The sequence below is a fragment of the Bemisia tabaci genome, chromosome 7 (genome assembly GCF_918797505.1).
Source record: "Bemisia tabaci chromosome 7, PGI_BMITA_v3".
Classification (NCBI taxonomy): domain Eukaryota; kingdom Metazoa; phylum Arthropoda; class Insecta; order Hemiptera; family Aleyrodidae; genus Bemisia; species Bemisia tabaci.
The window spans coordinates 14507262-14521538 of NC_092799.1; the positions used below are offsets into that span (position 1 = coordinate 14507262).

Consider the following 14277-nt stretch of genomic DNA (forward strand, 5'->3'; position numbering starts at 1 on the left):
CAAGGAACTCTGTGGACCCCTTTAAATTTCCCCAAAAGGAAGAAACTTCAGTTGCAAGGACCTAGCTTCGGTTCGTACGGAATACCAAAATTTCATACCTACAGAACATAATTTTCTCGTCATAGACACCTAACTTAGGCTGATATGACCAAAATATATAATGAATAATACGATTCTGTGTATAAATCCCAAAGATTTTGGTTATCAGAGATTGGTTCTAGTGACAAGAAACATCGGTGAGCTGAAACGAAAACTTTTCTTTTCCACATATATCGAAGTTGTTCTCCCTCCGCGTAAATTTTGAGTGGCTCTGGGAACGGATCCTAATAAGTGACTTTCTTTGGCTAATCGGCAACCTCAAGTCACTGCTTCTGAGCAACCGAAGGAAAGGACCGATTATTGAACTCTTCAACATCGACCTTGATCGGTAAATTACGCATCTACCGATCAGATTAATCGGATTACCGATTTGAATTCAATAATCGGCCCTACGGTGACAAACAGAGCAACCACTCTAGAGCAATCAGCCGATATGATCGGAAGGAGTCGTCAGAAGTAATGTGCCCGTTCACTTTGAACTCTTGAAAGGGTATTCCAATTCGACTGTGGAGGGGTAGAAAGGGGTGATTAATCTCAAATTATTAATCTCGCTTATAAGAAAAATGTGTTACTTTTCAGGGAATTTTGGCAACTTCTCTTCAATTTAAAACGTGACAAAAATACACCAGATTAAAAACCTTTGTTAGCACTCAGTCATCGAATATAGTATAAGCTAAGCCGGTTGCACAAGCCACGATGGTGGAATTTAAAAGTGGGATTAGGGTAAATATGTAATTATGCTCTCCTTGTGAAGATTGCCGATAAAAATGCGATATACATATCTCTGAATTCGAATTCAAGACAGGCTCTCTTTAGGGATACACTTGGCGAAAATAGGTTCTAGAAATTAGAACTCGATTAGGATTAATTGATTATTTCATTTATGTTGTCAGAAAAAGCTTTGCGTGAACAATGTTGGAGACTTTAACGAAGAAGTAGGAAAATAGGCAAAATTCTTACAGGAATAAATACTCAAACTTACCGGCTCTGGGGTACCCAAAAATCGTGAAATTTCAGGGCTGGGCAAAAAAACAAAAATGCGGTCGACTTCTTGTTTCATGATCTTCAGGACTGATTATTGAAATTTATAGACAAAGCAATAGACAAAAAAAAGAAAATAAAGCGATCCTATCATTAAAAGCGAGTGGTTGTAATGGACAAAGGAAAATAATTATAGACGAGCTGACGTTTATGTAATAACGTTTATATATGTACGTTTATGCTCTGATTATGGGCGCGGGTTGCCAGAGAAGCTTCGGCAACAGTGTATAAGTAATAAATACAACCTATAAACCTTTTTTATATTATTAACATTATTCATAGATGTTATTCCTCAAAGCATGTTTCAATAACGAACGGCAACTCACGATGAACTTTTCCTGCTGCGGTTGGCGAGAGTCATTTTCGTCTATAGTTTTATCTATCAATTTCAATAATCAGCCAACATGACCTGATATATCTTGATACTATTCGAATCGGGACGTGCGAATACCGCTAATGTCCATTTTTCCAGTCTAAGTTTTTTTGAGTTCATAATACTATTAAAGAGTTAATACAACCTTAAAAGTGACGAAAGGACTCGTTTTGCGTTTAAGGGGACCCAAAGACGAATTTTAACGCCACTTTTGAGGTTGCGACCAACGTCGAAAAGCATTATAGACTCAAAAACACTTAAGACTGGAAAAATGGACATTAGCGGTGTTGTTACGTCCCGGTTTATTTACAAAAGAACTTCATTCAGGTAAGGCATAGAGTACATAGAGTCGTGATGTAAAAGGGTGAGCTGGCGCCACTTTTAAGCAGTTTCCAGATCCCGAATTCCGAGACTCCTGTGCGGCGCCAGGTCACTTTTTCGATACATAATCGATTGTTTGCGATACACGGGGATCCGACCGTGGAATAACTACGTATCCCACACCACCATTTTGGATCGAATATGTATCAAAAAAGTGACCCTCATATACCGGGATCGTCGAGCAGAACATGGCGCCAGCTCTCCCATTTACATTACGACTCTATGTACTCTATGAGGTAAAGAGCTAATTCGATGGAAGTAGCCATGATGACGTGGGTGGATTACTCGACTCGGGAGCACTGGTTTTGACCCTGTTTATCACTCTGAAATGTTATGCTAGGTGTGACCAGGCAGGCGAGAACGGCGTCACCCGGCTAGCCGGCGTGCGGTGTCCGAACGGGCTCGCTTTCGATATAGATCGACAAACGTGCGATTGGAAAACGCATGTAAAAAATTGTGATAAATTAGAAAGTAAGTAGTGCTTGAATTCAAACGCAGTAAGATAACTCCGCCCGACCATTGTTATTCCCGCTTCGAGACTGGTACCAACTTGAGCATCGTCTGATTTTCAACCTAACCTCAATGAGAGCCTCTTCTCACTCTGTCTGTCTTCGTTCGTCTGTCCCTCTCAAAGCCCGCCATTAATCAAACACCTCGATAAACTCGCTTTAATCACCCACATCATACACCGCCGTGCTATAAGCAAGAACGCCGTAAATTCATCAAGATTTTCCCGCGTTTTTTGGAACTTAGCACTTCATAAAATAAAAACCATTTTACCCATGTTCCTCAAAGTTTCAAGTTGAGTTCTTGACAGTACAGTACTTTCTCTCTATAACGAGAACTCAAGGGACCGGCCGATTTCCTTGATATAGAGAGATTCTCGTTATAACGATAGTCGATATTTAATATAGGAAGTTCAAGGGACCGACCGATTTCCTCGTTACAGGGAGATTCTCGCTATAACGATAGTCGATATTTAATATAGGAAGTTCAAGGGACCGACCGATTTCCTCGTTACAGGGAGATTCTCGCTATAACGATAGTCGATATTTAATATAGGAAGTTCAAGGGACCGACCGATTTCCTCGTTACAGGGAGATTCTCGTTATAACGATAGTCGATATTTAATATAGGAAGTTCAAGGGACCGACCGATTTCCTCGTTACAGGGAGATTCTCGCTATAACGATAGTCGTACAGAGAGAATTTACTGTATTTGCGAAAAAATTATGTAAAAAACTGTCTCAAGGTACCAAGTTTTTCTGCTATGATACACTGTTTCTAAAAAATTTAATGTGGCGTCTACGGCGTTTTTGCGTTGCACGGCAGTACACGACGACTTCTGTTCACCTTTCGAGCGTTCGTCGTAATACAACCGATGCGATCATGATTTGCTGATTAAATTGATCCAAGGCTAAAATCTCGAATTGCTGTTTGAGTTTGGACGAGCTGCATATTCCAAAAATACTTAAATTTTCATAAAATAATCCCCGAAATCCATCTCAGGTGAGATTTTCTAAGTTTTTACCGCCGTGAATAAAATTTGCATTCTCAATATCTGGAAATTTTAAGATTTCTCTTGTCTGACCTAAAAATCGGGTAGAAAGGTAAATGAATGTCTAAGATTTGAGCAAAATCATTTCAATTGATTTCGACCTGATTCATTTGACTCCATCAATCTATTTATCAATCACGAATCTTCCAATATGAGCGTATTAAAGGAATCGAATCACGTTTAGACCATGTTACCCTCTACGTGTAACCCATGTGATCCAATTACAACAAATAAAATATATTTCATATCTTACAGAATATACTTATATTTGTATAGAGTCAGAATTAAAATATATATTTTTTTTCAAAAATTGACGTAAATTATGACACGAGTCCCTTGCGCGAGTCCCAAGCTTAACAAAAAAGTTCAGATTTTGTAGTAAATAAAAAAACTGACAATAATAATATCCGACTCCCACGAATTAAACTCTCAATAATTTTCTATCTCCTTAATCCAAAAACGCACATTTCAAGAGATCAGGGGTCAACATGCCTCATTTCGGATTGCAATCTCACCGTGAAGCCCTCCTCTCAAGAATATTCCCTCTTGAAGTCCAGTATTTTTAAGTTATTCAGGACGAACGCTTTAACTCATCTTCAATTCCTGTCTAACCTCTTCAAACTCTGTGCAAACATCCGAGTAACAATGGTTCAGCGAGGAGACGTCTTACTGGCCTTCTCTGTCTATTTGAATGCTCCATGTTGACTTTTTTCCCTCAGGTGTACTAAAGCTGGCATAAAACAAATTTCTTGTCCTTCTGGACTCGCTTTCGACATTGAAAAACAGACGTGTGATTGGAAGGGTAAAGTGAACAACTGTAACCGACTGGACAGTAAGTGACACCACTTCAAGTTGGGGGGTGGATGCCAAGAGCGGTAAACGAGTAGAATCGTAGAGTTGTACAACTCCCTTGTAGCACTGATTCTTAAAATGGAATTTGCAAGAAAGCACCAAAGTTATTGTAAAAACTTCGTAGACTTTGAGAGTTGATATATTAAGGATAGGAATGAGAATTTAACAAATTGTAATTATGGAGCAGGTTTAGAGCTAGATTCAAGTGAAAAATTTCACATTAACAGTGTAGATTTTTCGCTTAGGTACAATTTTGAATTAAATATTTGAATAAATATGAATGAGTTGATTTAAATGAGAAAATTCTGAAAAGCTCTTCGACTCGCTCTCTTGAATCACTGGAAAAAAAACACATTGGATCTAGAGTCCAGATTCTTGAAAACATTGACAAGAAAAAGGACCCTTGATTCAATCAGATTTAAGCTTAAATCAAAAGGAAATCCGCTTAAATTAAGAGGCTTGGTTCTTGATTTAAGCTTAAATCTGATTAAACCAAGAGTCCTTTTTCTTGTCAATGTTTTCAAGAGTCTAGATTCTAGATCCAATGTGGTTTTTTTTCCAATGATGGTCATTTTACTTGAATGTATTAACTCTTGAAAGCTATGTGGTTTTACAAGATGGTTCTAAGAGTCAGGTTACAAGGATGTAGATTTTTGTAGAGCGTAGAATGTAGTCGTCATTTTCTTTTGTAAAGAACTTGCTTCGTAGTCTCTCCCCGACCTGCATGTGTAAAATTCGTCCCATTGTCATCCGTTGAGTGAAATAAGCCGAAAAAAGCTATATTTCTGGCAAAAAAACACTTGACTGTGATTAATTTTTTTACCTTTTTTTATCGAAATTACATTGTTTAAACAGTAAAATATGTTTGAAATATGAAACCAGAGATTCAGAAACTTTCAACAAAAACCTCTGGACGTGTCCAAATGTGTTAAATTCTAATTAACACTTCTCCTAGACGATGACGAGACTTCTTTTGATTGTTGAGAACTAAGAATGTTTACTGCACCAAAGCTCACTTTTTGTAAAAAAATCTTAAAAATTTCTGTCCTCCATTTTTTTTACGTCGACGATACGCGCACACACACACCCTCACACATAAATATTTTCCTGCCACAATGAAACCAAAATATCTATTCAGATGTTTTTGTGTCGATTTAATTCTCGATGATGTGTTATCTGTTTGCATTAGAACTCACATTTTGAACGACGATCATTCATATTGACACCGTAATAATTTTGATGATCATTACTATGTCTTCCATTCGTTGTATATATATACGTCTTAGTTCAGACGTCTTACTCAAGTACATTCATTTTGGCAATAATGTGAGAGAAAAATTCAGGAAAATTCATCCAATTCAGGAAAAGGTATTTTTAATGACTGCTTGATCAATCTCTATCACATGTAAATCTAATGTCACTTCTTCGAAAATCGTAGTATAAGTAGTATGTCTTTGGGAAATATGTATACGTTGCAAAATTACCGGAAGTAATTCAATCCGTCGCTAAAACAAAACGACATCAAATGAAAAGCCAATACTTTTCCATTCACACTTTTCTTGCAACGACAAGCTAACATGCATGCGAACATTCAAACTAACACTTAGCGCATGTTTTGCTTATAATATTTTATTTTACTTTAATTGCATGTTTCTAGAATGCATTGCCACTTGCTTTGAAATGTTTGATTTGTATTTTCCAGTCTTTCAAAATGTTATTTCAATATGTTTCTACGTATATTTATCTGCGAATGTATTCTAAAACACCTTAAATTTATGTTTGTGCTTGAATATTATAAACTGAAATTGTGCGGATGTATATGACATGGTGTACTTTTAGTTACATTTGATCAACAAGAATGCATATATTTTAAGTACTTGAAGTGACTCAAACCTTTAAGGTAATTCATAATATCTCATCAATCCTTTTCGCACAGTAAGTACTTTTGGGAAGTATATCCATACAGTTCAATAGAGATTGAAGGAAATTATTTTAAAATGGTTCAAATTTACCCCGATTGTTAATTTCACTATGATATATTTTATATTAAAATCTACTTTCTCAAAAATAGGTTTTTTATTTGACCTTGACAACAAGTATAGTGGTTACCAAGAGCCTGGAATCGGAAAAAATTATTCTTAAGATACCCTGGTAAAAATTGGCAGTAGAATCTGTGTTCCAAAATAACATAAACCTACAGCCGGCTGTAAGATTCCCAATAGCTTCTATAGCCGGCTACACAATTTCAAATAGCCTTTTATAGCCGATGGTGATTAAGCAACAGCCAGGCGATAAAGTGTATGCTAAACGTTACTAATTACGGATGCTAGGACATAGCGAGTTTTTGGACTACTGCTTTCTTTTTGGGCCGTTGTATCTTGATTTATTTTGCGAAGAAAGCTCCGTACTTTTGATGAATGCCTGCTATTACTAATATATTAGAGCGCCTTCAGTTTCGTATGATACTGTGCAATACCTCTGGTGTGAAATGATGTATGATTTCCTGTAGCCTCCTTTAGCCGGCCATAAGAATTTCTATGGTATTTTGAAACACAGCTCTTATCGCCAATTTTTACCAGGGTAATTCAGAATTTTTGAGAGATTTCTGTATTTTCTTGCATGATAAATGAAATAGTAAATCGTTGATGTTAGGTAAAAAGCAAATTATCTTTTATCAAATTGAAGCAAGAAATTAAAGCTATCGTCACTTCTTTTTGCACGGAGAAAAAATACTTCATTCTTTGTACCAAATAGTCGGCCGAGATATATGTAGTGCAATATTTTTCGAACATGACACAACGACATGTTGTTCGCCGAACACTGATAAAAATTTTGGAGTGATATTCTGTATCGGCGTCTTTATAGCGCCCAAAAATAGCGAGTGGTATGAATGCGAGGTGGAATCTATTCTGTTTGTGCGGTGATTTACACTATCACGAAGCGGATTTAACTCTTTTTGCGGAGTGTCATAAGCTTTTATGGTACCAATTTCATCTCACATTCATATCACTCTAGACTTTGGGGTGTTTTATAGACTTTCGGACAGAATTCCACTCCAAAATGTTGAACAGCGAACAGGCTTCGGCAATCATGTCTGAGGAAAATCTGCTCGCATGTGCTCGTCAAAAAAGCCACGATCCGGTGACGAGGCGTGAATAATCGATTACTATCGATATTTCTCCATTTGAAGCTATGGTAAAGAATCGATTGTTAAGGTGTTCGTTGCGAACACCCTGTCTATCGATCCTTTTCCATAGGTTCGAATGACGGATCATTCGACACATCGCAAAGCACGCCACGATTGTCATTCCTTATGTCCCGACGCACAGTGAATTGAGTCAATCAGAGTGATCGGACATGAAATTTTTCACTAAAACTGCAAATTTTAATGTTTAATTCATCACATTTTGAATTTTAAGGGGTGATGATGGAGAGAAATTTTACGAGGAAACCAATGGAACCACTTTCAAAATTTCAAAGTTTTGTTTAAACAGAGTTATAAGCGTTCACTGGAAAAAAAACACATTGGAACTAGAGTCCAGACTCTTGAAAACATTGACAAGAAAGAGGACTCCTGACTCAATCAGATTTAAGCTTAAATCAAAAGGAAATCCGCTCAAATTAAGAGGCTAGGTTCTTGATTTATGCTTAAATCTGATTGAATCAAGAGTGTTTTTTCTTGTCGATGTCTTTAAGAGTCTGGACTCTAGATCCGATGTGTGTTTTTTTTCCAGTGTTTAAAGTTTCCAAATTTTGTCTGACCGCTCCTATTGACTCGATCCACTGTGCGATGGTGTATCTTTTCCCCGTGCGAAAGGGAGATGTAGAGTCCCTTTATACTGAGAGTCAAGACAATGTGAATCCATTTCTGATTGGTTCCCGTATTTTAGGCCTTCGCAGTGTCACAAACGGGAATAAAGATTACATTTTCACCGATTGCAAAGATTATAATCTGGAATGGACTGGGGAATTACGGGTTCGGCAAGGAACAAACGGAATGAGAGAAGGAACGGAGAAAGGAATTTGAGAATGGGCCGATCAAAGATTACAAAAAACGTTCAGTTTCTGTAATCTTTATTCCCGTTTGTGACACTGTGAAGGCCTAAAATACGGGAACCAATCAGAAATGGATTCACATTGTCTTGACTCACAGTATAAAGAAACTCTAGGAAGATGTAGAGAGGGCTTGGAGCTCGGATGCGGGGGGCGGATGTCTATGAGTGTTGCGTGTTTCGTGTCGGTCTTTGCTAATTGATTGCGGGTTGTGCTCACCAGAGCCTAGGAAAGTGATGCCGATCCTCAAGACTGACGAACCGGTCTGCCCGGAGGGGAAGCTCTCGTGCGGAAACGGAGAGTGCATCGAGAAGGAACTCTTCTGTAACGACAAGCCGGACTGCAAGGACGAGTCGGATGAAAACGCCTGCAGTAAGTTCCAACATCATTATTTGCCCATTTCCTTGCAATACTGCACTCAAAAAACAAGTATGGGAAGAGTGACTTACCGGCCGAGTTATGGATCATGGAGCCATAGAATATAGTTTGTGGAGCCATGCTTACAGATTCACGACCAATAAAGTATGGCTCAGAAAGCCATACAGTAGACGGTAAGTCACTTTGGTTAGAAATTTTGGATCTCCGAGCCATTTGTTATGGGTCTCAGAGTCATACCTTTTTTTGAGTGGAAGCACTGATGGCACATCAAAAAACAAGTTTTTTTTATGAAAATGATTCATTGAGAATTTGCAGGTGTTTTAAAGTGTGTGAATTTTATTTTTATAATGATACTAGTAGGAAAACTCAGTACGGAGATCCTTGGTTTCTAAATTGAGCAATCATTGGAGGAAATATTACCTAATTACCTAATCTGCTAAAATACATGTGTTTAAATGGAAAATGCCGCCAGATGATTTCATAAAGGCGGCACACTTTCTCACTTTTAAATCAATTTTTCTCCCATTTTCCATTTCAGAAAAAAATTATGAAAAATATTGCGAACTCAGGGTACTCTCAGATGAAGCAACAAAATTTTTGTATGCAAATACTCCATTGAGACGCTTGGAGGAAAAGACGCATGAGGGCAGTTTTTGAAAAAATTGAGATATTCATGAAATCGACTAAAATCTAGTTTGAAAATACTTTCTGTGAAAAATCCGTAAACTAACATCCAAACGAAAAAAAGCGAAGAGTGAGTTCAAATTTCATTGTCACCATGAGGCTCCATATAATTTTGAAACTTTAGACAAGTATACGTTAGTAAAGCCCAAGTAATACTATACTGTTGTGCTAAGGAAGAACGCCGTATGAACATCCGATAGTTGCCAAATTTCCTTCGATACAAGGTTTATTTTTGAGGAAACTTATGAATATTTTTCTTTGAAATTTTCAGGGGCTTTAGGGAAAATTGCGAACAAAATTATCTGAAAAATTGGAAGAAAAATAGTCATATATTTACGAGGAAATTTGTGTTTTATCAGAGGAAATGTAGCGACACTTGAAGGTTCATACGGCGTTCTTCCTCAGCACGGCAGTATAGTGGTCCAGTGTTTGAATGAACAGTTCAAGTTCTAGAAGGAATAAGAAAAATGCCTTGGATTGTAAGTTTTTCCTTGTGCTTGTACCACGAGGAAAATGAACGAATTGAAGAGGATCATCTGATGTTTTTATTTTATTTTTATTTTAGCCGTGGAGCTGGACCCCAACCGTGCCCCCGACTGCGACCCAACCCAGTGCACATTACCGGACTGTTTCTGCTCTGCCGATGGAACCAGGATCCCTGGAAACATCGAGCCAAACCAGGTAATTAATTAAACTGTCAATTATTTTCGTGCTCATGACCTCTCCTCCCCGCCCATCACTCGCCACGAGTCTCCATTCGATGTTGTCGGATTGCACGGAAAAGAATTCAGTTCCGAAAGTTAGTACAGCACACCCACACTGCCGTGCCGAGGAAGAACGCCGCTTGAACATTCGAGAGTTGCCAAATTTCAATGGATAAAATGTTTATTTTTCAGGAAAAGTATGAATATTTTTCCTTGAAATTTTCAGACACTTTAGATCAAATTACAAACAAAATTATCGGAGACGTTTAAAGAGAAAATATCCATAACTCTCCTTCGAAATAAACATTTCATTCGAGGGAATCTGGCAACTCTCGCATGTTCATGCGGCGTTTTTCCTCAGCTTGGCAGAGTGGGTTTGTTACCGAATATGAACCGGTTAAGTAATCTCCATTCTTATACAAGGTGTATCTTCAGTATTAATTGTGGAGAACGATTTGAGAGTCGATTGATCAACTGATAATTTCTGGATTTAGGATGTTTCTCTTGAATTTTCAAACATCACACCATGCTGCAGTTTGTCAAGTATCTATAAATTAAATGACCAAGAAATATGTTAAATTCTCGTGGTTTTAAAAGTACGTCTCAGGTGAATATCGCACATCGTTTAGCCTTTTGATTTGCGATTCTCACTCGGGGCGTATACTTTTAAAGTTATTTCAAAATGTTTCCGGGTCAAATTGTATTCATAAATAACTGGCGTACTACATTGTAATGTGATTATTAATTATTTCTCTATACCATACAATACTTATCATCAGTCGCGGAGACTTGAGAGGAAAAATATAACTAGCAGTAATTTCAGGTAAAGTTTTACATAAAATCTACTGCCAGGCATGGTTTACAGGTAGCATACAACTCACAACCTTGAATAGATAACTATTGCTGCAGGAGGGATGTTGTCTGGCCTACCTTCAAAATTGAAGGCGAAATGTACATCGACGTAATATCCATTTGTCTCATCGTTCCTCTTCTAGAGTTTCTGCCACGCAGAAGCCGCCACCATTCAACAATTTTAAAAATGTTGGAGTAAAATAATGTGCCCGAGTCTATATAGCGAATAAAAACCCCGAGTGATCTATACATCCGGAACGGAATCTACTACCTCCACGGAGTGACTTACACAATTACGGAGCCGAATCTACTCTATTTTATGAATAATCCTGCTTTTATGGAGCTAATTTCATTTCGCATTCATATCACTCGGGGTTTTCGGATGCTTTATAGACTCATGCGCCAAATTTCACGCAACCTAATCATTTTGATTTGTTTACAACATGGTCGTTTTTAGCATACTGTACATAGGGTCGTAATGTAAGTGAGAGAGCTGGCGCCACTTTTTAGCATTTTCCAGGCCCCGGATTCCAAGACTTCTGTGTGACGTCGGGTTACTTTTCCGATACATGATCGACTGTTTTCGATACACAGGTACCTAGCCATCCGATGTAAATATAGAAGATAGAAATTACCACAGCCAGGATGGGTATAGGATAGGTATACCACACCGCCATTTTGGATCGAACACGTATCAAAAACCGAAGCTCGGCGCACACCGGGCCCGGAACTATTCGAGCAGAACATGGTGCCAGTTCTCCCATTTACATTACGACTCTATGTGCTCTATGGTTTTTAGCAGTGACCCTCAGAAAACACCTCCAGCGACATCATTATCCCTCCATATCATAGAAATAGTTTCATTTTCGCACAACTGGATGTATTTCTGCCTAACGGAATTATAGCCGAGTGGCAAAGATGGGGTGTGCTCTAGGAAGCTGCATAAGAAACAATGTAAATATGGGCTTGGTTCTCTTTGGATCGGGCATTTGCATTCTGTCAAACGGAACTATAAGCAAACTATGAATACGGCACTCGTGAGCCGTGGGCATGTGACAAGAGCGTTGTGAGCAGGGCTCATGCGTCGATGATTCATGACCGCCACTGCGGCACCTGAATCGTTGCCGCTGACGTCACAGGCGCTTTATGACTCCCATTCATTCTTACGACCCCCATTAGAAGCACACCCCTTCTTTTCCTCTTGTCTCCGATTCCGTTTGGCAGAAATACGTTCAACTTAACAAAGTTCTTTTGGAGAAACATCGCTGATTAAGTGTTGCTTGGGGATGTGCAGGTTCCTCAGATGATCACGATCACATTTAACGGCGCCATCAACGTGGACAACATCGACCTGTACGACGAGATCTTCAACGGTCAGCGTCAGAACCCGAACGGGTGCCAGATCCGCGGAACGTTCTTCATGTCGCACAAGTACTCCAACTACGCCTCCGTCCAGGACCTCCACCGACGAGGACACGAGATCGCCGTCTTCTCGCTGACGCACAAGGACGACCCCAAGTACTGGACCGGCGGCTCCTACGACGACTGGCTCGCTGAGATGGCCGGCGCCAGGCTCATCATCGAGAGGTTCGCCAACATCTCCGACGGATCCATCATCGGCATGAGAGCCCCATACCTCAGAGTTGGAGGTCAGTTATTTTTACTCTATTTATCCGAAATTACTTTCTCGCGGAGGTCAACTGGTGATTCTACACGGAGGAAAAAATCTCGTGCGTGGGACCCGAAGTTTAAGTCATATGGATCTCTGAAGTTTTCGGATTGAGCATCTGAACACTTTAGGTCTAGCTTTCGAGGTTCGGATCACACATCTGAAACTCCAGTTCTTACATCTGAAGTACTTCAGATGTGAGAACCGAAGTTTTTCGGATGTGAGAACCGAAAATGTTCGGATGTGAAAACCGAAGTGCTTCAGATGTGAGAACTGAAGTTTCAGTTGTGTGATCCAAACTCAGCAGCTGGACTTAAAGTGTTCAGATGCTCAATCTGAAAACTTCAGAGATGCATATGACCTAAACTTCGGGTCCCACGCACGAAGTTTTTTTCTTCGTGTAGAGGAGATCGGGTCCAAAATGAGACTACGGGAGATCAAAGATCCTAAAAAGAGCATTGTTCAAAGTCAATATGCTGGCCAGGTTGGCCTAGCGGTCAGCGCGTCTGACTCTGAACCAATAAGTCCTGGGTTTGAATCCCGGTAGTGGCGACAAATTGTCACGAAACTGACGAGCGGATCTCCAGAAACAGATTCTACTCGGCCCTAATCCCTGAAAATTTGAAAGCCGGAGCATGGATGAGGATGTGCAAAAATGCCTTTGATGTCTACTAACAATAAAATAATCTCTATGTTAAAACTCATGTCTATAGATGGCTGTAGATTACTAAGTTCCTAAATAAACAGGAATAAAAGCCAAATAAACTGTCAAAAAATTAAAAAAAAAAAAAAAAAACATGATGTAACTACTGGAATTCATTTTACAATTAGGAATTAAAGTTTTTGGCTCATGTGTAAAAACACTATTGTGCATAGGGAGACTAAATGTACATACAGTGTTTCTAAACCGAGCCAGAAATTTTAGTTCAGAATTGCAAAATGTAGTACAATATGTACAGAGAATGGCGGTGGAAAGGTCGTCAAAAAGGCCCTTGATATATGATATTCATTACGATCTCTTGAGTGAGATGAGCTCTTAACATCGAACTTTCTATGATATTTCTTCAATGCGTCAGTATCCATTGGTAAATCATTGCTCAAAAACACACGTCTTTTAACCTCTTTGTCCCGATTTCCGGTTGCAGGTAACAAGCAATTCGAGATGATGGCCGACCAATTCTTTGTCTACGACGCCTCAATCACGGCCCCGCTGAACCGAGTGCCGATCTGGCCGTACACGCTCTACTTCCGGATGCCGCACAAGTGCAACGGTAACGCCCAGAACTGCCCCTCGCGGTCGCACCCCGTCTGGGAGATGGTCATGAACGAGCTTGACCGGCGAGACGACCCCACGTTCGATGAGTCCCTGCCCGGGTGTCACATGGTCGACTCCTGTTCCAACATCCAGACCGGCGAGCAGTTCGGCCGCCTCCTCCGACACAACTTCAACCGCCACTTCACGACCAACCGCGCCCCGCTGGGTCTCCACTTCCACGCCTCCTGGCTCAAGAGCAAGAAGGAGTTCAAGGACGAGCTCATCAAGTTCATCGAGGAGATGAACGAGAAGAACGATGTCTACTTCGTCACCATGCTCCAGGTAACTCCCACGACACAGAATCACACCAATAAACGAG

General features: G+C 39.6%; 1 protein-coding gene across 2 annotated transcripts in view; it reads left to right on the forward strand.

Moving 5' to 3' along the window:
• The window catches only part of verm (LDLa and CE4_CDA_like_1 domain-containing protein vermiform), a 32134-nt gene that overhangs the window by 13296 nt on the left and 4561 nt on the right, over positions 1-14277 (forward strand). The window contains exons 3-7 of one of the 2 annotated variants that reach the window (XM_019043817.2): positions 2235-2365; positions 8579-8728; positions 9984-10099; positions 12269-12623; positions 13789-14240. In XM_019043817.2, coding sequence (XP_018899362.1) covers positions 2235-2365; positions 8579-8728; positions 9984-10099; positions 12269-12623; positions 13789-14240 — 1204 coding nt within the window. Of the gene's footprint in view, positions 1-2234; positions 2366-4170; positions 4284-8578; positions 8729-9983; positions 10100-12268; positions 12624-13788; positions 14241-14277 lie in introns of both variants that reach the window. The other variant, XM_019043818.2, reaches the window with a different exon arrangement.